General features: G+C 44.7%; 1 protein-coding gene across 2 annotated transcripts in view; it reads left to right on the plus strand.

The window, feature by feature from the left end:
- The window catches only part of TBC1D5 (TBC1 domain family member 5), a 495609-nt gene that overhangs the window by 440845 nt on the left and 29945 nt on the right, over positions 1-24819 (plus strand). For both annotated transcript variants that reach the window (XM_083188782.1, XM_083188783.1), the window contains one exon: positions 4067-4166. In XM_083188782.1, coding sequence (XP_083044908.1) covers positions 4067-4166 — 100 coding nt within the window. The remainder of the gene's footprint in view (positions 1-4066; positions 4167-24819) is intronic.

Genomic DNA, 24819 nt, shown 5'->3' on the forward strand with positions numbered 1-24819 from the left:
CCCTGAACATTTGCCGGTTCGGACTCCGGGTAACAGGACCCGGGTTATTCCCCCTCCCTCCCCCCCCCCCCCCTTTACACCAAGCCCTTACCCGGACTGGAGCGGCAATAATCCGGGTCGCGGCACTGGTGTAAAAGGGGTATAACTGTGCTGCCTCTTCCTCAGTGCTGGTTATACTGCTTGTTACCTGCCTTTCTGCACATTCTTCATTCTTTGCCTGATAACTTGTTGCTGAGCCAGATTACTTTTGATTGTTATGACTCTTCCTTTGTTCTAACCTGGACTTGTGGATACTCTTTGCCTGCTTCCAGCCCCAGACCTGGACCATATTCTGCCCTGATTTGGCCTGCTTCCAGAGTCTTTTCTGATCTGTTCATCAGTATCCATTTACTGGAATTTCAACTGAACCCAAACACTTCTCTTTCACAATCTTTTGTGCCCAGCCCAATTCAAATCTAGATACGTTCAGTGCTTCACTAGAAGCCATTATCTTCACGTCACATCTATGTAAAAATGCAGTAAAATCTGGCATCTTTTCATAATATCAAATGTTAATGTTATGAGCGGTGACTGCAGACTATAAACATCCTTTCGCATGTCCTTTGTCCATATTGACCATGCTATTCTGTATTTTCCAGCCCAGGTATTTCTAAAGGAATTCTCCTTCAACAGTAAATTCCTCCCATTAATGAAACTGGGAATGCTGGGCCTTAGATGTGCTTGAGTCGTACATGGCTGCTGCTTAATTGGAAGCAGCATCAATGCTAACATGTGTTATGCTGCAGAAGGCATCTGCTGGTACAAGTAGGCACCTCTTGTATGCATGAATGCGGCATAGATGCAGCATTGGATCACCTGCGACACCATCAGCCAGCAGCATGAACCATGGGGTCACACAAGCATCAACCACACACAGAGAAGTGTACTGAAAACGGAGTTGGTGTTCTTTGATAGGGATGCATTAGTGCAGTGTGAATGGTGCACACTGGCCCCTGTTTAATTACTTACATTCCCAAGTCCCACATCAGCACTGTAGCAATGGCATACCCACCATATCCACTGTAGCACCCACCATGTTATGAAAAATCATAACATGGTGGGTGCCATGTTTTCGGAGATCTAGACATGCACAGTAGACTCTTGCACAGAGCCTATTGCACTTTAGAGCGGAGGGAGCCCTACCGAAGTCGGCCCGCTGACCCCTCCTCTGAGAAAACAGACTTGTAGGCGGGTGTCTTTGCTTACACATGGAGATGGTCTGTCTTATGGGCTTGTTATGAAAGTGTCGCGGGCATGTGTTGGAGAAAGTGGCTGCATATACAGATGCTCAACTGCGCAGATCGAAGGCCATACTCAGGCAGCCATGGGGTTCAATGGGGCAGCAGGTGGTAACCTAAGCAGTATTGTAGAATTATTTGCATAAAGTCACAGATGGATGACCATCATTAAATGCAGCTGCATTTGCATCCACCTCTAAATCTGCTTCATTGCGTTATAAAAATCCAAAGAAAACCACCATACATACAATACTTTATATGTGTTTACCATGTGTTTGTTACAGAACTATCAGTGTTCTTTATAAATTAGTTGAACTCAGATACTCACACCTTGATAAGTGACCTTGACAGCTAGTAGAGGATCCATTAACACAAATTCCCTTCGCTGTACTTCCTATATTTCCGTGACCGTGGTAGAAGCCTCATGCATTAACGCTGTTTCATTGCTACAGTTGCTCAACGTCTCTTCATTTCGCTCTCAGCAAAGTCAGTGCATCTTTGAACTGCTAAAGACTTCTAACTCAGAGTAATTTCAGCCTTTATCTAGAATGTTTTCAATTACAGTAAGGGGGCCATTTATTAAACAATATTTGCTGCTATGTCCCCGAAAGCCGCAAATATGTACCCCTGCAATGTATGAAGCGGGCCTCGCTGAGACCTGCTGCGATCCCTCCATTCCTGCCCACAGCTGCATCACCCATAGGTTTCTATGGGGGATGTAATGCTGCTGGATGCTGGCCCCTGCAGCTACTGTAATCTTTTTATTGCGGTAGCCCACTTCGCAGGATGTAGTTCTGGCAGGGTTCTCCAGGAACCCTCTCCTGGAAAAGGCACCTGTGCATGGCGGTCAGACTGACTGAGTATTTGTAAAAGCCCAGGACATTCATTCAGCCCATTGGGGGATGGACTCCTTTTAGAGCACCTGTCCCTGCTTGTGCTGGGTGATACATACAGTACACGGTAGTTGTTATCTTATAGCATAGTGTATCTAGCATGGAAATACCACATGCACAGTAAGCAATATTTTACCTGGTTTTCTATAAAGGCCAAAATCCCTTTGTGAACTGAATTGGGTACAAATATAACTTCTCTGGAAACACGTTGCAGTCACATTATGATTATTAGGATGGAATTCAATTGATTTTTTCCCAGGATTTTAGCTCGCTATCCCCAGTGGTGAGCTGAAATTTGTGAATGCATTGCTAAACCTGACCATAATGTGCGCCATATGCGCAAAAAAATTCTCACCTCCCATGTTCATTTATTGATGGCACATCCACTAGCCTAAGTGTCTTGGATTTATCACTGACTCCTCCTTCTCCTTCAAATCACATTTCAGTACCTTTCATTGTACTGCCATTTGTATCTCAAAAAGATTTCCAGGACTAGACCGTTTCTCACCCTGGATGCTGCTAAGACATCACCTACTCACTTGTCATCTCCAGACTGGACTGCTGTAATCTCCTCCTATCTGGCCTCCCTGACTACCACCTCTCCACTACAATCTGTTGGCTGGCCCTGCTCCTTTCCACACATACTACATCAGCCTCCTCACTTTTACAAGCCCTAAAGTGTCTCCCCTTCAGATTCCAATTTAAGCTTTTCCTGCTCAAAAAGCCCTTTACCTTCCATTTACATCTTTGACCTGGTCTCCCTCCACATTCCCATCCGCCTTCTATGCATCATAAATGAATGCCACCTCTCATTCCTACTGACTAGTTCTTCCCAGATTTTTCACATGATACTCCATATCTCTGGAATTTTCTACCTCTCCCTATCAGACTTTCCATCTCTTTCCACTTTGAATAGTCTCTCAAGATCCACATCATCAAATCCAGTGATCTCTCATCCTATTCCTCTGTTCTAAACTCACTGGCATATATTCAATGCCGTGGGCGAGCGGTGACTGCGAGCAGGACTTTTTGCTCGCAGTCACCGCTCACCCTGTCAGTATTCAACTGACCCCCCCCTCATTCGCAAATTCCCCCTCGCTCCGTTTTTTGAGCGAGGGGGAATTTGCGAATGTGCCTCCAAAAGCTGAGAGAGCCGAGGCTAATTACAGCGAGTTTGCTGCACTAGCCGCGGCTCTCGCAGTTTAGGGGAATCCTCGCAGTTCTGTGACTGCGAGGATTCCCCCGGAACGTTGCATAGTGCGAGCGGCCGGTGCGGGGGTTAAACTGCGAGGATCACTGGTTTTCTGTGATCCTCGCAGTTTAACCCCCTCGCCAGCCGCTCGCACCGGCATTGAATACTGCACACTGTCTACCCAATCAGTGTCATCCCTGTATATCTGCCCCTCCCCCTTTATATTATAAGCTCTCATGGGCAGGGCTCTCTTTACTCATGCGCTTTTCCATCTCAAACTTTGACCATCTTCTGCTCCATATTTCAATGTTTTAGGGTGTGCAGCTTAGGGCCCCTCACTATATATTCTATACTGTGTATTCAAATTTCCGTGTTTAAATACTTATAATAATAGTAATAATAATAACTAATAATTGAGTGCCAGGATTATAAAATTGGCATGACATTGGTTTCCCTACTCTCAATGTTTATCTGGGTTTCCTTCATGTGTTCCAGTTTCCACCTATGGCCCAAAAACATGCATATTAATTTAATTGGCTTCTTACAAGTATGATACTTGAGGTAGGAAAATATGATTAAAAACTCCACTGGGACCAGGGCCTTGTGTGTAAATAACAATTTCTCTATACAGCACTACATAATATGGTGCCGCCAAATAAATAAAGACTAATAATATTGTTATATCTCTATAAATATATTTATAGGAAGAAGATCTTGAAGCTCAAATTTCATTCCTCCAAGGACAACTAAATGATTTGGATGCAATGTGTAAATACTGTGCAAAAATAATGAATACTCATCTCGGTAAGTATTAATCTCACTATCATGTATAAAAAAAATGCTTTTAGCTCAGAACTCTAAAGTTAATGAAAATGATTGGTCTGCAAGGGCTCTAGATCTATGTAGATCGATCTATCACAGAGGTCATGGCTTTGACTCCCACGATGGTCCTTACTGTGCAGAGTTTGTATATTCTCCCCGTGCTTGTGTGGATTTTGCCCCCAGGTACCAGTTTCCTCCCACAATCCAAAAATATACTGGTAGGTTAATTGGCTCCTTCAGAATTAACCCTACAATGTCTGTGCGTGTAGATGTGACAGGGAATATAGATTGTAAGCTCCACTGGGGCAGGGACTGATGTGAATGTTTAAATATTCTCTGTAAAGCGCTCGACAGCCGTGCCCCTGTCCCATTCTTGCTTGGCTCGACTGGAGCTCGGCGGTCGGGATTCAATGTCCCGGCCGCCGAGCGGCGAGAAGGGGGCGTGGCCGCGAGTTGATGACGAAAATAGACGAGCTCCGGCCAGGAGCTCGCCTATTTCCGGCTTTTCTCGGCAGAACGAGCCCGACAGCTTGTGATGTCGGGCTCGTTCTGCGGTGAAACCCTGTTCAATGCTGTCGGGGAAGACAGCATTGAATAGGGCCCCGCAGCCATCTCCCCCATCGGGAGATGGCTGCGGGAGCACGACTGTGTTTAAATACCCCCCTTACTATCCCGAAAATACGGCAATTCGTATTCGTATTGATGTGCTATCAATACAAATACGAATTGCCGTATTTTCGGGATAGTAAATGTCAAAAATAAGTGTATTTCTGGATACAAATACACCTATTTTTTTTACAAATTTCCTTTAGTAAATTTCCCCCATTATATATGTCACATGTATATCATCATATACAATCATAAGGTGGCCATACATCTACAGATCGATTGTCAGATTGGGCTGGTTGGATGAAAATCCTGGTAATGGATGAGATCAAATAACAGTTGAATATTTGCTTTGAAATGCTGGAAAACTGCCAAACTGTCATTCAGAGATTACCAGGTTTTTGTTCCAACCAGCCAGATCTGACAATCGATCTGTAGATGTATGGCCACCTATAGGTTGTACATTAGACATGAGTAAAATTCTGTTCTCTCCTCTTTGCCCTTCAATAGGCAAAAACAAAAAAGCCACAATGCAGGTCTCACAATGAGAAAGAGGGAGCACGACCCCAGCCTCCCCTTAATTTTGCAAGTTGCCCAATTTACCCCTCAGTGTTAATCAAGGACTCCCCTTCTATCATCTGAAGGGTGTACCAATGAGTGAATTTGATGGATTCTGAGGTCTACATGTAAGAATGCAATATAGCTCTCCCATTTGCCTAAAAATATTTTCACCTGTCTTTTATCCAAGATCGTCTCGAACCATTCCATGTTAAAAACATGAAATAGCTTTTCTCTGAACATTCTTAGTGATGGGGGGGGGGGGTCATCCATGGCTGTAATATTGTTTTACGTGCTACTGCACTAATAATCAAGGGCAATTTAGAACAACCTCATGCCACTCTATGACTCCTGAACAATGCCAACTTATCGTTCAAAGGAACATAATTCAGCAAATACACCAAAATGAACTCTCGTACTAGTAGCCAAAACTTTCTTATGAAGGGACAGCTCCAGAAATAGTGATAGGAATCGGCTACTGCAGAGTGGCAGCGAGGGCAGGAGACTGATGGGATCATACCTGCTAGGAATTGTTTATGGGGAGAAAAATAAGCGTTGTGGAATATATTAAGAAACATCTCCTGATTATGAACTGCCAGAAGGAATAATCTCAAAAGTTTACATGCCCTACAGTAGATAAGTCTTTACAAGATAGGATGGAGTGAAGCATTCTTATCACTTATAATCCTGATAACACTCGTTGTTGAACAGTTCTTAGATGTTATATCCTCCACTCCCCATTTGTGCACTTCATTATAAATCATACATACAGATATAGCCTTACACGTCTAGGCTCAATATGCCATAAAGTGGAATATGCCTGGCGCAAGTGAGCTGGCAGATCCCATAAGATTCTGCTACAAATTCAGATCTACAAGTGTCATGTATCAAAATAATTACATAGTTTCCTTTTGTTTGCTTTATAGAATTGTTAGTTTTTACTGCATTTTGTATTATTTCAGTACAGTATGTACTAGTTCAAAGGAGCAATTCATTAATACGTACCCTTCCAATGAAGCAATCCAAAAAGCCGTCCTCTCTGTAATCCTGATGAGAAGTGCGGTACTTCCAAGACACTGCATCCTTATAACTGTATGGGGGATTGCAGATTTACTAGTGATGCCCTGGCTGCACAGCAGTTGCAGCTGGCCACGCAATGAGGAGGAATGATCCAGTGTTCACTAGCAACATGGCGAGGAGACGTTCCTAGCCTCCATGCAGCAGCATCATTTGCAACTGCAGACAAGAGTCGGGGGGGGGGGATGCTGGTCATGTGATGATCAGCTGGGGTAGGGGGCAGAGTGCAGTGAAAGTCTGGGTGGTGGCAGTGGGGGGAATGCAGCTGCTGATGTGGCGGTTGCGGGGGGCATGGTGCTGTGATGGAGCAGAGTGCAGGTGACATCTCTGTTTTTTTTTTTATAGTAGCTCTGTCCACCTCTTATTGGCTGGTGATAGTGAAGGAGGCAGGGACAACATACAGGATGCGGGGAGAGTGCTGCCCTTCTCCTCACAGGAACCTCCTTATGCCATCCTGAGGTGGCAAATTTCACTATAGAAAAAAAAGGAAATCTGAGCTTTTGTGGTTTCTACAAATTGCTCTCCCATAGTAGTGTATGGAGAAGCGATATCTTCACAGAGCGGGGGCACCGCTGAAAATTTCACATGGTAACCCCTTCTGTGAATGGCAGAAGGCAGTGAAATCCCCTATTATCAGCGATAAAAGGCTTCTAACTCCTCCATAAATGGACCCCCTTACATCGATCACCAACAGACCAAACCCCGGCTTTTTCTTTATGCTGCAGGGGAAACATTATATTGCCCTAATTGTAACCACTGAGGGCACCATATAACTTCAAACTCTGCATCTGGAGTTCTGGAAACACTATACTGAACTCCTTCCATGAAATGTTATAGGTAAGATCCGGGTGGGCTATACTGACTGCAATAAGGCTGGGCCTCTAGCGATCAGATTCCATACTGTGCCCTTGAATTAAACATTATGCATATTTTACCTTATACTAAACAGTATTGTGGTGTATTTCTGTTAATAATCTGGTACATTATCATGCATGTACTAGCAATATTTACTATTTGCATATTTGTTAAGGAGCCCAGACCAAACACACTCTTGCGGTGTCCATACAGTAGTGGGACTTTTTCAGGGGGAGAAGTTGCATGCAATTTCCCTTAAACTGTCTGCCAGCTTCCTGGGTGGCAGGACTGCATATGTTACAGCGTATGCAGTCCTATTGCATACAGTGTATCGCATGCAATCCTAGCCAAGCCTTCCAGAGGCTGCCCGATCCGACATAGTGCAGCCCTCCGATCTTCAAGCACCGATCAGACCTGATGTCAAACACATGAGATTTTGTCACTTTTCATCCAATTTCTTGGCCCGATCCATCAGAATCGGATGAAAAGACCCAAAACACACTACAGTATGTGTATGGGCACCTTCATGGTGGAAGCTAGCCACACCCCTACACAGGTGCCCCTACCTCTGCATACCCCAGGTGGGCCCTTCATGCCTCAGTCAGACACTCTGTAAGATGAAGGAAACTGGGGAATTGAGATGAATATATTGTTTTCCTTCCAGGCACTGACATATGCAGTAATTTGCTGCCTATCCACATTACTCACTGGTTTCATTTCTGTTTGAAAAATGCCTAATTGTTACTATGGAAGTGCATTGCATGTAACGCAGTAGCTTGGCTGCAAATTAGTGCGATAAATTACACATGCCACACTGAGCATTTGTGGGGGATTATTTGTTTAACTAAAGCAGCCAAGCTAATTTGGAACTGATGAATAACTAAGTAGTTCTAAAACCACAATGTAGAATTTGTATTTTGAAATAAGTTTACCTTTGTTTTAGTACTACTATGAATTACCTATATTTTATTCCGGTCTTTATAATTATGTTTATTATTTTGGTGCTGCAGAGAAATTAGTTATTTCTCTTAAAGGGAAAACTTAGTTAAAATAACATTTTATGTGATCGGTCCTGAGCTCAGTATCTCAGTATTATCTGATACAGTCACTCATTGCTTTTAAGCATTGTTAACCAGCTTTTTTAACCCCATTTTTTTAATGCCTTACATAAAAATTTCCTCTGCATTCTGCTTACTGTATGCTTGCATGGATGCTCAGAGACTTGCTCATACACATTTATACTGTAGGTGCTCAGGGACTTGCCATTCATAATGCCTATGTGCATGCAATGATGTAGGATGTAGGATCTAATGTAGGATCTACAAGGCATGTAGGATCTAATGCTTGTGGTGTGGAGAGGAGACATTGGCTAGAGGCTGCTCAGCTGGTGCTGCAGCACAATGTACATACAAATGGAGCCGCTCTCTTTAGAATGGCTCCCGGTGCAACTATCGCCATCGCCGCCCCGCGCTATACACCAGAATAGGGCGCTCATGCCCTCATTATCAGCAATGGGAGGCACGAGCGAATGAGATGCTCGCACATCCCGGCCTGCCCTCCAGCGCTCGCCAGCTAGTGAAATCTGGCGAGCGAGTGGCTCCATCTGTAAAGTAATGTTCCGTCAGTAAGTTACATTGGCACAGCCATCTGGCAGCCACTTGGAATCTTGTTTGTCCACATAAATCTCCAAAAAAACCTCTGGGTGCGAATTGATCAAATGGTGGATGAATCACGTGGCAATTCTCATAGGGGATACGGGAGATAAGAATAAAAACAACAATGTTTGGGATGTCCCAAACAAACACAGCAACAAGGGGTGTCCCAATAATACTGTATATAGCGTACCTTCACTCACACAATGTGAAGGGTGAACAAGAGCATCATGGTATCTTAAACACGTCTGGGGTCTCCGATGATGTGTAGCAACTGACAACTACTTCACAGAAAAGCTTACGTACTGTACTCGCACCCATACAAGGCAGATCTATCCTGTAAAGGTATCTTTATTAGAGCTCCCATGGCAATGATCCAGAGGAATTCACTTGGTATTTAAGCAAAAATAATGAGAGGTTCTCTCAGTCAACGCGTTGACTGGCTAAAGATATCTTGATGCGCTTGTTCACTATATATTATTGGGACACCCCTTGTTGTTGTGTTTGTTTGGGACATCCCAATCATTGTTGTATTTGTATTTGTTCTTATTTTTGCCGTATTTGTTTACTTTATCATACTTTACTATCCACGTGGACTCCGAGGGAGAATGGTAAAGTGTGCAAAGTGCACTGATATCTGAGGGAGGCACCTGGCCCAAAGCATTGGGGGCCCATGTGCTCATGTGTCTACATTGACACCAGCAAAAACTGATATTTTCATGTGTTGACCTTTTCCATGTCAATGTCAACATTGTGTATGTCGTCCTTTTGCCATCGACCTAATTACTGCTGACCTCGACATTGTCTGTGAGATATAGTACACCTGGAATTAGGGCCAGTTCCAGACCGATTAAATTCTGGATGCATACTGTCTGCAGCATCAATGAAAATCTCAAAATGTCATGACTCTAAGTTAGTTTTAGAGTCATTGTTCATGTTTATTGTGTCATGATCATTTTTGTAAGCCCGATCCAGATATCCTTGTTTTCCTTTTTTTCCATTGTATTCCATTACTCTTAATCATACGCTGCTAGGTTACCGATGGTTCTCATCACAACAGATAGAAGTTCTCCGTTTCACTCACTTTGCTCTGAGATTCACCTTCTCAGCAAATGTTAATCACAGGAGATGCATGGATTGAAAGGGGTGACCTTTATTTTCATGCTCTAAATACAACACAGTAAAACATTTGCCCATAGATGGAACATATTGCAGAAAACATCCTGATTTTACAGCATGCTCCTTGGCTTTTCTATTAGATTATCCACTGTCAGAAGAACTTGGATTTTCATAACCATTTCAACACTGCATTAAAATAATTGAATTGATATTCTTGATCAAAGCTTTAGGAAGAGATGAAATTGTGAGATACCGTTTTTTAAAAGCAGCTCCTAACTGTCATTTTCAGACACAGCCTGTAACATGTAAATTAGAAGCTAATTGTATAGTACTTTACTCTCTAAAAATTGTATCTCTAGCAAATTTACTAACAAAATGAAGAAGATGAAATATAATCAGGTCGGATACGGAGATCCAGTAGCAACGAAACACAGAACCTTGGTTTACAGCAGGGTAAAAGATGATAGTCACAATAATAGTTCAGTTTGGAGGGTTTTCTGATTGTTAAAAGTAATTGTAGCAGAACGTAAGTAACAAATAACATGACCTTAAGGCCCTCATTCTGATTGCTTCGCTCCCATGCGCATTCACACACAAGAGCGATGTTTTGTAAATGTGCATAAACATGTACTGTATGCGCATGTGCAGCCTTTTTGGGCGAATGGGTGTGGTGAATTGATTATTCACCAGCCCGTTCATATGGAGTAGTGCGAGCCGGGGGCATGGGATGGTGGCCATGGGTAGTAGTGCCCATGGGAACACCCAGCTTTTTATGGGCATTCCATGAAAACACTAGACGTTCCCATTTGCAACATGGCACCGGTTGTCAGGGGCGGGCAGCTGCCATCACCGGATGTCAGCTGCCCACCCTGTTTCCCTACTAAGGAGCTGCACATCGAAGTCACCAGAGGGTGACTTACATTTGTGAGCATTTAGGAAATCATTCGATGATTTCTGCCCCGCACGCAAGGCTGAAAATGTTTATGCAAATCATCAATTTTCATGCAGGGGCCCTGTGCAAGGGGGAGAAATTGGGGGGGCGCGCGTTTGTGGTTGGCTTTTTCAGCAGCATTGCGAGTCAACCAGAATGAGGGCCTAAATACAGAAGGACATAATACTAGTGTTTGAGGATTCAGGCTGTCACCTTAACTTGAAACCACAGTCTTCTACTTGAATAAGGTGTCAGAGAACCTTGGAATCACAGTGGTAAAGTTTAATATAGAAATACTGATATACCGTATTTTTCGGACCATAAGACGCACCTGACCATAAGACGCACCTAGTTTTTGGGGAGGAAAACAGGGTGAAAAAATATTCTGAACCACAGTGCCCAGGTGCAGTCACTGCCACCCAATGCCCTGGCATAGCACTATAAAATAATAGTGGACCGTGGTGTGAGGTTATCAGATTCACTGTAAATCTGTAATTACTATATTTTATTAGGTGTAGTAATTAATGTACTATTTTAGTCCGTCGGTACCCTCATATTCCCCATAGATGTTTCTATTCCCCATATCTGTGTGTACCATAGTATTAGATGCTGTTAAGCAAATCTGGTCGGACAGGAAATAACCTTGTGGTGAATTCTTTCCTGTGTATGTCCAATTACCATACTTTTGTTCCTGCTATCACAGGAGGGTGGAAGCTGAGGGACAATCTTCACAGGGGGTGATTCAATTCCCCTGCTACCAACAGGAAATGTTCACAGGGGGTAATCAGGACATAATGTAATCAGACTATGATTGTGTCTCTACCTTCAGCTCCTTTGTGTCAATACCAGACTTAGTGGAACCCGGCACCACAGGGGGTGATCAGCCCATAACGTAATCTTGTGTTGTATTGTATCTTGCTATGCATATCTTGACCACTTCCAGACTTTCTGGAACCGACCCCAGCAGGGGGCAGAAGCAGATGGGCAGCAGCAGTACCTGGGAGGGGGGATAAACCTGACTTGAATCCACCAATAGGGATTGAGTGCAAGCCCACTGATGGTATGGAGAAGCGTGGGAAATTGGAAGTTTTTAAAATGACTGGCACACAAGCCAGGAGGGTGGGAATTTGATGGACTGTCCTGGACTAAGAGGTTATGCTCTGTCTAGGTATCGTGTGGACTTATATGCTATCACTGCGGTGTGGGATAAGTGATAGTTTGCCCTGTGGAACTGATCTGGGACTGTGACTATACAAGGACTGTCTGTTTGGGCCTGCTACCTGAATATCTTTCTACTCTGCAATTTACCTTTGCCACTGTTTATTGTCTATTTGTGTGTGCTGTGGAAAATAAACCATTCTTCTGGTTTCATCTGCTCGGTGTCTGAGTGATTGAGGAACTCGTACCCTCACATTTGGCGGCAGCGACAGTGGGATCATTCAGACACCAACCATCGAGCACAGAAAGCACAGAGAACAGAGGATCAGACCATATGTAAGGAAACGGAAAATGCAATAAGGTGATGTTCAGCAAGTGAGCAGGTGTCAGTCCTGTGAAAGGGAAAATGTTTCCAAGGAAAGAAAATCGATGCCTCAAGACCCCTGTAGCAGAGGAGCTCAGGGATGGAGGTTCTTCAGTGTATCGGCAGGCTGGGAAGCCGGATCTGTTATTTATTGTCAGGAAAATGCAGTATATCTGGAAGTACTGGGAAGACGCTCAGCAGATGGTCAGCGGGTGGAGAGTATCCAGCATACAGGACAAAGTGTGTTACCTGGGGGATGCATTCCTGCACTGTAAAGGTGAGGCCACTTCTTGGAATCTGCTAGGAGAGCCAGAGTTTGTAGAATTTACAGAGGAAGTGATTGCCACAGTTACCCAGATGCTACAAAGAGGACAATATTCTGAGGCTGAAGGACAAGTCCAGAATACATTGATGCCCCAGATAGAACCAGAGGAAAGGTCTAGAAGGGGGCTACTGCAATCTGGGCAGACAACCGAGGGGTCTGCCACAGAATTAATTGTTACTGCAAGAGAAGGGTCGTTGTCAGGGGGGCCCCTAACTGCCCTTGAAGAAATGAGTATGGAGGAGCTGATAGCAGAAGGTCAGCTGCGAGGGATACCCATCCGATCCTGCACTCGCGGGGAAATCCTTCAGCAGATCCTTCACGATCAGGGAGATCCTACAAATGCATTTGCTGATTACCGAGCATGGATTCTCCATTTCGGTGCACAGTTGAGTGTGTGGGAACAATTGCAGTGTCTGGAGGAGTGCTTCGTGGTGGCAGAGGAAGAGGCGATTGATCGGGGGCTCCTGGATACCCCAGCATGGCAAGATCAGTGTCGCAGGGGGCGTGATGAAAGGCACCGTTTGCAATTGCTTCTCCCCCATCCTAGGGAGGAAGCTGCTCAGTGTTCTCTGCAGGGGGAGGTTATCCCCAAAGTGAAGGAGGTTATTCAGGAGGAGCTGCACTACTGCTTCCCTTTTGCTGAGGTGGGAGATGCAGAGCTATTATGCTGCTGCCAGGGGATCTATGAGGACTGCGTCCAAGAAGAGATCGCCGTGGTTAGAGGAGTATCCGACAACATCCAGGCCACCAGCCCACCAGTCACAGATGACGTCGTGTTTCGGGCTGCCCAGCATACTCAGCTGGGGAAGGAGGCTATCGCGGAGAAGGAGGTGTGCGCAGAAGTAGCGGCAGGTGAGCGTCTGGCTTTTAAGGGGACAGAGCTGACACAGCCTGTCCTGCAGCCACCAGCGGAATTGTTTGTGATGGAGGGTCCCTCCTCAGCCCTGGACATTGAGACCAAATGCTGGACTGAAATTTGCCATGCCCCTAGTTTGGGTTTGGGGGAGGAAGGACATGACGGGGTGGTGGAAGTGCCAGGGCCAGAGCCCCTATATTGGCCTGCTGTTTGGCCCCTGTTCCTTGGGCAAGAGGGGGAGGTGGAAAGTGGTCCCTGCCCCATTGTGCCCGAGGCAAAAGTATTAGTAGGTTACAATGTTGCAGAGGGGGGGTACCCAGAATCCGAAGAAGAGGAATCGCTACATCCCTTGTTAGTTCCAATGTATGACTTAGACTGTAATCATGCCCTTGCTGGTTCTGCAAACCAGCCGCCTTTTACAAGATGGGTTTGGTATGATGTCACCCTGTGGGACTCAGGTGGTAAATCCAAACCCCAGATTCTCTGCTCTGCATCCCGCTATTCCAGGTTGTTATTGGTTCCTGAACAGCTGGGTACCGGGACTACAATAGTAGGGGAAGGAATGTGAGGTTATCAGATTCACTGTAAATCTGTAATTACTATATTTTATTAGGTGTAGTAATTAATGTACTATTTTAGTCCGTCGGTACCCTCATATTCCCCATAGATGTTTCTATTCCCCATATCTGTGTGTACCATAGTATTAGATGCTGTTAAGCAAATCTGGTCGGACAGGAAATAACCTTGTGGTGAATTCTTTCCTGTGTATGTCCAATTACCATACTTTTGTTCCTGCTATCACAGGAGGGTGGAAGCTGAGGGACAATCTTCACAGGGGGTGATTCAATTCCCCTGCTACCAACAGGAAATGTTCACAGGGGGTAATCAGGACATAATGTAATCAGACTATGATTGTGTCTCTACCTTCAGCTCCTTTGTGTCAATACCAGACTTAGTGGAACCCGGCACCACAGGGGGTGATCAGCCCATAACGTAATCTTGTGTTGTATTGTATCTTGCTATGCATATCTTGACCACTTCCAGACTTTCTGGAACCGACCCCAGCAGGGGGCAGAAGCAGATGGGCAGCAGCAGTACCTGGGAGGGGGGATAAACCTGACTTGAATCCACCAATAGGGATTGAGTGCAAGCCCACTGATGGTATGGAGAAGCGTGGGAAATTGGAAGTTTTTAAAATGACTGGCACACAAGCCAGGAGGGTGGGAATTTGATGGACTGTCCTGGACTAAGAGGTTATGCTCTGTCTAGGTATCGTGTGGACTTATATGCTATCACTGCGGTGTGGGATAAGTGATAGTTTGCCCTGTGGAACTGATCTGGGACTGTGACTATACAAGGACTGTCTGTTTGGGCCTGCTACCTGAATATCTTTCTACTCTGCAATTTACCTTTGCCACTGTTTATTGTCTATTTGTGTGTGCTGTGGAAAATAAACCATTCTTCTGGTTTCATCTGCTCGGTGTCTGAGTGATTGAGGAACTCGTACCCTCACACGTGGTTTTACAGCAAGTGTGGTATTATACATAGATTCATGAGATGAGAAGCCCCTACAATAACCACATGCAGCAACTGTGCATGTACACATGGATAGGGAGTTGAGCAGGGTCACAGGCACAGAGGAAGTGGGGTAGTGGGGGACAAGGTGTCACATACAGGGGGCTCAAACAGGGGGGTGGTGGTTACAGCGATCCTTGGGCACTCACCAATCTGTGAGGAGAAGCTGCAGGGTAACAGGGAGGCTTGAGGATCCAGGGACAGAGAGAAGGCTCCAGTACCACAGTGCTGCCCAGCTTGGGGGACTTGGAAGAACAGATCTGCTTCGTGCACACTGTGGCTGCGGGAGGTGCCGCTTCCCCATTGATTACACCCCTGCCGTGTTCCTTTAAACTGCGCTCCAGACGGGAAGCACTTGGCACGCTGCGCTGCTCTGACAGACACTAGAGGTCATACAAACCTCTAGTGTCTGTCTCCTGTGCAAGGCGGCAGCCATCTTTGATGCGGCCACCACATACAGAGACTACGGCACCGGCTCCCCTGTCAGCGCTGCAGTCTGAGGAGAAGGGAGCTGGTGATCATTCGGTCCATAAGACGCACATAGTTTTTCTCCCACATTTTGTGGGAGAAAAAGTGCGTCTTATGGTCCGAAAAATACGGTAAGTATAGAATGGCCTTAAATCACAGTGGTGTACATTCTTGAGTAAAGGCAGAACTGACTGGAACAAGGATGGAGAGAACCTGTAAATATAGCAAAGCATAATCAACTTCAAGGGCAAGGCCAAGGTCCTGTCCAGAACACTAGATTTAGCACTTGCAGTTCTGACAGTCAGATATGTCTTCATTAATTCTTTTAACTTACATTTTTACCATTATAACCATGGGGATTTTAATTCTCAGTGTGCTCTCATCTCTTACCTATTTATCATCCAATTTATGTCTTAAAAAAGAAGTGCAAGTTCATCCCAGTTGTCCCCTCTTCCCCTTAAAACAAAGGTGGGACAAAGCTTGGTGGGTGAGCATCAGGCTCACGAGATTCAGCCATCTGCACCATGCAGAATCCACGTTCATCATTGGGTCCCATTCCACAGTCCAGCAGCAGATGCACCATCACCTTCTGCAGCACAGGCTGAGGGGTACCAGGCATCAAGTACATATTTTGGTGGATTTTGTGCAAATCTATATTAATTCCAATATGCAGCTGTCAATTAAGGGAATACTCAACCCTTATTACCAGGTACCAAGCAGAAGCTGTCCTCTCCAATATTGTAGGTGTTAGCAAGGCTCCTGGGGCAGAGAAGATTAACTGAGCATTAGCAGCGTGCACTCCGCAAAGCTTCCTTGAAAGGCTTGTGGTCACACTTGGAGCCTGCTGTGAACCAGCAGGTACCCTTTTAGGGTTTCGAGCCTGGAGGTAGTCGTCTTTATTGCCTAATGTCTTTTTCTAGCAATTTTTATGACAATAAAATGTATGTACTGTAAATGGTTCCAACATTAGAAGCCATTGTTGTAGTGTCACTTTACTTACTTGAAGCCATTTGTCCTGGGGCTTCACCATTTGTCCTTGAAATGATAGTTCATTTGTGGTACTTGTGAGTTATCCGGGCGTCCGATTTTTAAATCGGGTCGGATCGGGACATCGCATCGCATCGCATGCGACCATCGGATGCGATGCGATGCGATGCGATGCGATGACCCGATTTTTCCATAGGAATCAATGTTAAAATGGACTGAGTCCATTTTAACATGGAATTCAATGGGAAAAAGGGTCCTTTTCATACCCCTACTATCCAAGTGGGCATGGAGTTGGATATAAACCTGTGGCGAGCGTAGCGAGCCACCGAGCCCGAAGCGTGGCGAGCGTAGCGAGCCCCGCGAGGGGACACGGAATACCGTCCCCTCGCGGGGCTCGCTTCGCTCGCCACGCTTCGGGCTCGGTGGCTCGCTACGCTCGCCACAGGTTTATATCCAACTCCATGCCCACTTGGATAGTAGGGGTATGAAAAGGACCCCTTTTTCCATAGGAATCATTTTAACATTGATTCCTATGGAAAAATCGGGTCATCGCATCCGATGGTCGCATGCGATGCGATGCGATGCGATATCGCATCGCATCGCATCTGATTGTATGCCTTAACTTAAGGCATACAATCAAAAAATCGGACGCCCGGATAACTCACAAGTACCTCATTTGTCTTTCCACTCAAACATCAGCCATGAAAAGGTGAGTAAAGTAATTTGCCCTCTTCCTAGAGTCAGGGACTCCCATACGATAAATGTTTTCCTGGTGCAGCTTTCATTGCATAGTGTTGCTTTTTCTTAAAAATTATAAATAAAAAGTTGGCATGTGTCATTGCTGTCAACACGGATTACAAATGGTTATCAAATTGTATAAATAAGGCTGAGCCCAAATAGCATGTGGATACATTTTACAAGGCTAACCATAGCCTAAAAATAATGTTTGAATTCAGAAAGTAAATATCTAAATCTGGTATTTCAAAAAATTCTTATGTACTTTTGAGGCGCCACTGTTTGCCCAATCTAAAACATCTGTCGAGTCTCCTTATATTCTATACTGCTCTTCTATATACAGTAGTAGCCCAGTCACAGGAATTCCGGAAAAACCACTTGATTTACAGAGCTTCTTAATATGCTGCCACTTTATACATAAGTATTAATAATCAGTAGGAAAAAGGTTTAACAGAGTTATAAAACAAATCTCCATTGCCTGTATTATATTACTGTAACTCAGAATAATACTTGGTACTTGTGTATTATCACGGCGCCCACATTTTTCATCGTAGGGCATTGTGCAACCAAAAAATCGCGTCGCATCACATGCGATGCGACGCGATTGGACCCGATTTTTAATTGTGCAGGCACCCAGATGCCTGATTCCTATGTTAAATACCCCACCAGACCCGATTTTTAATTGTATACCCACCCTGATGGGTAATGACTATGTTAAATGCCCCCCCATTGTTAACGCCACCCCACTATCAATGCCAACCCGAAGCGTGGCGAGCCCGCGGGGAGCGGCGGTACACGTCCTCCGACCTTTTCATACCCCCACTATCCACGTCGGTGTGGAGTTGACTTTATATAGTGTGGCGAGCGCAGCGAGCCACCGTGCCCGAAGCGGGGCGAGGGGATGCGGATGACTTCACATATATTCCGCGGCCCCTCGCGGGGCTCGCTACGCTCGCCACGCTTCGGGCCCGCTGCGCTCGCCACACTATCGGGTCCCATCGCATGCCATCGCATACCTTAATTAGTGGCATGCAATGCGATGAGCACTGTGATAATACACAAGTATCTAATACTTTAATACCTGCTCTTACATAACATACGTACATTTAGAAATAATTTACAGTAAAGATTATTTAAATTCTGACCTAGTATTACAGGCAACTTGTTGTCTATAAATATACTGTGGTCAAATTAACAAATTGAAATGGTAACATTTCCAAGATGACACATGCCAAATAGTAGCCTAGTTGACATGGTGATGTAGTTGCACACGCACTGTATAAGTAATTGCTAGTACTTACAAGATTTAAAAAAAAATAAGGAAACACAAGACCTTTCAAGTACTTATGGGGCTATTTATCAAAGCTTTAGAAGAGATAAAATACTGAGAGATAAAATACCAACCAATCAGCTCCTGTTGTTTTTCAAATAAATTTTTTTATTTACTGTATATGTCTAGTGTCTGTGTGTCTCTGAAACACTGCCATCTGTTGGCAGCGAGTGAAACTTCATCTCTTTCACTCTCTCTCAAAGGCAACTATCTTTCAAAGCTTTTGCTTCGAGCGGGCTTTCTAGCATACAATAAAAGCTGATTGGTTAGTTCTTCTCTGATAATTTTATCTCTTGCCAAGCTTGTGCTGGGTACACACTGGGGGTTATTCTGATTCATTCGGTCCTCCATGTGCACGCACAGAGGACCAATGTTTCCTTTGTGGGCATGCGCATTGCTGAGCATATTCATGCGTTGGGTGCATGTGACCACGGCGAACTGACTGTTCCCATGAAAGTGCTGGGCGTTCCCATGGAAATCGGCTGGTGGTGCATGGGGACAGGCACCCGCATCGCCGGGGAACGGGCAGCTGACATCACCGGATGTCAGCTGCCATCCAGTTGCTGTTAAGTGTGCATGCACATCTAAGTGACCCGAGAGTCACTTAGATATGCATGCACCTTGCACATCATTCGATGGTCGTCCATCATCGAATGATGTTGGTGTTTTCTCATAGCCTGCAAATGGATGTTTATGTTAAACATCCATTCACAGCCGTGTGGGAAAACCCATCGTGTGAGGGGGTGGGCGGAATAAGTCAACCAGAATAAGGGGCACTATACGATATACTCCATTAGCGATATCATTAGTGTTGTCCCTTGAACTCAAATAATGTAATGCATGCACACTGAATGACCAGGGCCATATGTATCAAACTTCAAAAAATTATAAAGTGGAGAGTAATAAACAACCAGATCCTACCTGTTCTTTTTCAAACCCAGCCTGTAACATGGCAGGTAGGAGCGGATTGAAACATAATTCATGGTACTTACTACAATAACACTAATATGTAGATATACTCTATTCTCATTATCCTGGGTGGTGGTGCACGATTTTTCCTTTTATTTTTGTTGTTATATTTATTGTTCATTTTCTTTAGTGTTTATTTTGAGTATCACCTGCCTCCTCCTGATTGCAATTCCTAATAATTAATCTTTTATGTGTAAATATGTGTAAACTAATGTGCTGTATAACGCAGAACTATTTGTAAGATTGCTTTCTTATCATCTGCAATAATTGTGATATTGTGTGGTCCCGACAGCCGTGACCCTGGCCCTTTTTCGTTTTGCTTGACCTCAAATCACCAGGCGGGATTCAATGTACCGCCTGCCGATCAGCGAAAAGTGGGCATTTCTATAAGATTGCTCTTCTGTTATTTACACCAATTGTGATAATGTGTAGAATTACCAGTGTATTATTTGCATATGGTGCTTCAGTAAAAACAATAACAAAAAAGTAATATAAAAAAAATGATAAAATAAAAATGGTGACAGGTTCACATACCCAGCATGAATGGATTTAGGTGAATAATTTTTAATGAAAGAAAAAAAAGACAACAATACTAAGGATTATCATAATTATTTTTATTTATTATTATGAAGTCAGTCTAGAAATCTACAACTACAAGTATATTAGTGTTCATATTAATACTCATGAGTACAGAACCATACTGTATAGTACTATATATTGTTTCTCCTTGACAGTAACCAAGGTTTCAAAGATCAGAATGTTTGTCAGTTTCTCTGAAATTGGAAGCAGACACATTTTCCAGTCTTTCTAACAAATGGCAAATACATTTTGCATATTCTGTTGGCCAGACACATTTTTCTTATGCTGTTTATAATCTTTGGAACATTGTTTACTTGTCAACATCTGTCCTGGTTCCCATTTCGTGTGTGAATTTTGATTCTGAACAGATTTTCTTTTTCTAAAATGGCTATCAACAAGATGCGATATTTTCGTTTCATTATTTTTTGTGTGGTTTAATTATTTACTATATTTGCAATCGTAAAATTGAAGGTTGTTCTTCATATATGAAAAGGAATCAACAAATGTGGTGGTTTATATATCTATATTGAAAATGCATTCAACGGTACTTGTGTAGTTTCACGGCGCCACTTACGTAGTTAGTGTAGCGTACCTTTCAGAATCGGGTGGTTAGCGTAGCGAAGAGAGGCGTGACGCCAGCACCCTCATGGCTGCCATCCAGAGGCACGTGCTCCCGGCGACCACAATTTATTCTGACTGCTGGAGGGCCTACAACACACAGCAGTTGGAGCAGGCTGGGTACCACCACGCCAGGGTCAACCACAGGTACCACTTCGTGGATCCGGACACCGGGGTTCCCACCCAGAACATAGAGAGGTTGTGGGGTGTCTGCAAGTGGCGCAATAAGTGCCAAAGGGGAACAGTCCGAAGACTCTTTCCTGCGCATCCTGCACGCACTGACCCTGCTCCCCCAGGCAGAGAAAGATGACGCCGCAGAGGCAGAGACAACTGCGTCGACGTCGGCTGCTGTTTCTTCCAGTGCAGTTTCACATGAATGACTTTTTTTGTGTGTGTTCTTTATTGTTCTTATTAATTGTATTGTTATTGAATCATTTATCCTTCATTATTCTTCTTAATCTTAAGTGAATTACAGTTAACAGTTAACATATGTCGTCATTACTGTCTCAGGTGTATGATATGACAGGTGTGAATGTGTTCCTGAAACACCCCCACTATCCACGGCAGCCTGAAGCATGGCGAGCGCAGCAAGCCCCGTGAGGGGACCCGGTACGCATCCTCCCGACCTTTTCATACCCCCACTATCCACGTCGGCGTGGAGATGATTTTATATAGTGTGGCGAGCGTATCGAGCCACCGAGCCGAAGCCTGGTGAGTGGACGCGGAATACATGTGAAGTTATCCGTGTACCCTCGCGGGGCTCGCTGCGCTCCCCACACTATAAAAAATCAACTCCATGCCGATGTGGATAGTGGGGGTATGAAAAGGTCGGGAGGACGCATTCCGGGTCCCCCCGCAGGGCTCGCTGCACTCGCCACGCTACGGGCTGCCGTGGATAGTGGGGGTATCAAATGGAGGCATTTGCCAGTATGTAACATGGAACACTGCCAAATGCCTCCTTTATTGTGAGGGGACCCGGTACGCATCCTCCCGACCTTTTTCATACCCCCACTATCCACGTCGGCGTGGAGTTGACTTTATATAGTGTGGCGAGCGTAGCGAGGCGAGTGGACGCGGAATACATGTGAAGTTATCCGCGTACCCTCGCGGGGCTCGCTGCGCTCCCCACACTATATAAAATCAACTCCATGCCGACGTGGATAGTGGGGGTATGAAAAGGTCGGGAGGATGCGTACCGGGTCCCCCCGCAGGGCTTGCTGCACTCGCCACGCTACGGGCTGCCGTGGATAGTGGGGGTATCAAATGGAGGCAATTGCCAGTATGTAACATGGAGCGTCCGCACCCTCTCTTTGTGCATGAGACGCACGCACTCCCGAACACCTAGTTACTGTACCCAGCCGCAATAGTTACTAAAACGCATGGGCGTCTCAGACTCATGGGTGTCTCAGATGCACCAACGTATCACACAGATGGAGGGCCTCTCCACCGGCGTCCGCATTATCCCCCTCCACAGGCACTCACTAGCTTAGCAAATTAAGGCAGCCATAAAAGTGAGGCAGCCATTGGACAACGTCAGCAGCCTATGAGTGCTGCTGCCAGCGCTATGCTGATAACGTAGCTTATGCAGAATCCACACTTAGCGTAGCGCAGAGCTGCCGCGAGGTGGAGCCGTGCAGGCGCTATGCTGATAACGTAGCTTAGAGCTGGCGAGCTCCCAAGATTCAAATGGCAGAATACAAACATAGCGTACCGCTGAGCTGGCGCCGTGAAGCTACAGAAGTACCCATTCAACTGTACATTATAAAACAAATTTGACAAAGTCCAAAGCTCTCTAATTGTAGTAAATTAATAGGATTCTAGCTATGAAAATATATATATATTTTAAAATAAAATTATCCATTTAAATGCACTAAGTAAAAATAATTAGACTAAGGTGCATGTCAAGTTAGCCACAAGGCTACCTCTGTCTTTTTGCTGTACTTACTGTGAAACATAAATCCACGTTAAGCAGGGTTTCTGCCCTTACCTTGGCCACCGTTAGCACGTTAACCCATAGTTCCACTTAACCTGGTGGAAACTATGGGTTAATGCACATTAGCTGTGTGTTTACCATGGGAGAAATGGGCTTAAAATTAATATCTATCCTCCCGCGGTAAGCCATGTGTTTAATTGACTATTAAGTATAAGGATTATAATTACTAAGCAGATGGTTTTCAAAGCCACTGATTTTTGGCGGTTTTGCACATAGAGTTTAAAATGACAATATTGAATGCAAAACCATTGCATATAAAATTATTGTAATTTTAAATCCTGCAGGGAAATCATCAGCTTTGAAAACCTGCCATATAGATGATATAGCTCTTTAGATGTGCAATGATTTTTGTTCACTCTCATTATTTGGAATAATATTGCTTTCCTGCAATTTCAAAGTCGTGGACCCAACATTACAGCTCCCTAGAGCTAAAATGAGATGTTACCATATGCACTTCTCTGGATTTTTTTTTAACATTAATGTTTGTTTTCAGCTCAAATTTTATAAAAATCTCTTTGTACAGAATGTGACATTCTGCTAAATCCTGATAGTGTTCACTCTAGGTTTTTTCAGGGCAGGGTGCTGACCACCAGACAGGGCACATCGGGAGGGCACATTTTATATTAGAAATGTACATTAGAAACAACAACAAAAAATATATAAAAAAATTGCACACTGCACTAGGATTACGCCCATTAAACATTGTCATACTCTGCTATGCCCATTACACATATGCTGTTGTAATGACAATTACACATTATACCACACACCATAATGCCCATTACACATGATGGCACACAGCGAAAGTTCTCAGCGGCATGTCAGCATGGGACAGTGTAAGGGCGCAGGATTTAAAAATGGTTGTGAATTTTTTAAAATGGGCAGGGTGCGGCACCCTGCAAAATAAGTTTAGAGGGAACACTTCCTGAAATATGGATCCTTTGCAACCACAGACATAAATACAACATATAAACCAGAGTTTTGACTATATAAAATATATGAAAAATATAAAGAAAATATTTCACCTTCTTTACCTTTTTCTAATCAATTTTATGCTCAAAATACTATATTAACCCCTTCACGACATTTGACGTATATATACGTCATGGTCGGGAAGTACTTCCCGACACATGACGTATATATACGTCATGACTTCTAACTGTCACTGCGTCTAGAGACGCAGTGACAGTTAGGTGATGTCTGCTGTCCCTGACAGCAGACATCCCCCCTCGCCGCCCAGGGGGGGCAGGGGTGCCCCCCCCGGTCGGCGATCGCTGTGATTGGCTGTTCAAATCTGAACAGCCATTCACAGCGTTTCCTGTGTTACCGGCGGCTAAGCCGCTCGGTAACACAGGGATCGGTGGTGATCGGTGCTGTCAAGTACAGCACCGATCACCTCCGATGTGCAGCCCCCCCTCCAACCCGCCAGGCACTCACCCGGCAGCAGCAGCAGCTCCCCCGGCTCCCCCGGAGCGTCTGAAGCGCACGCAGCGCTGACCTCCTCCCCCCTCCCCCCCGCAGCAGCAGCAGCAGCATCAAGCTGCAGAAAAAGTAAAAAAAATAAATATATGCACTGAAAAACTATATATATATATATATATATATATATATATATATATATATACACACACATATATATATATATATATGTGTGTGTATATATATGTATATATATATATATATATATACACACATATATATATATATATATGTGTGTGTGTGTGTGTGTGTGTGTATATACCGCACCGATCGCCAGCCCCCCCCCCCCCTCCCACCCGGCAGCCCCCCTCCCTCCCACCCACCCGGCTGCCGCAGCACCAGCACCCCTCCCACCCCCCCGCCAGCCGCAGCGCCAGCCCCCCTCCCAAAGCTGGTGACTA

Source organism: Crinia signifera, chromosome 5 (assembly GCF_055691185.1).
Source record: "Crinia signifera chromosome 5, ASM5569118v1, whole genome shotgun sequence".
Taxonomy (NCBI): domain Eukaryota; kingdom Metazoa; phylum Chordata; class Amphibia; order Anura; family Myobatrachidae; genus Crinia; species Crinia signifera.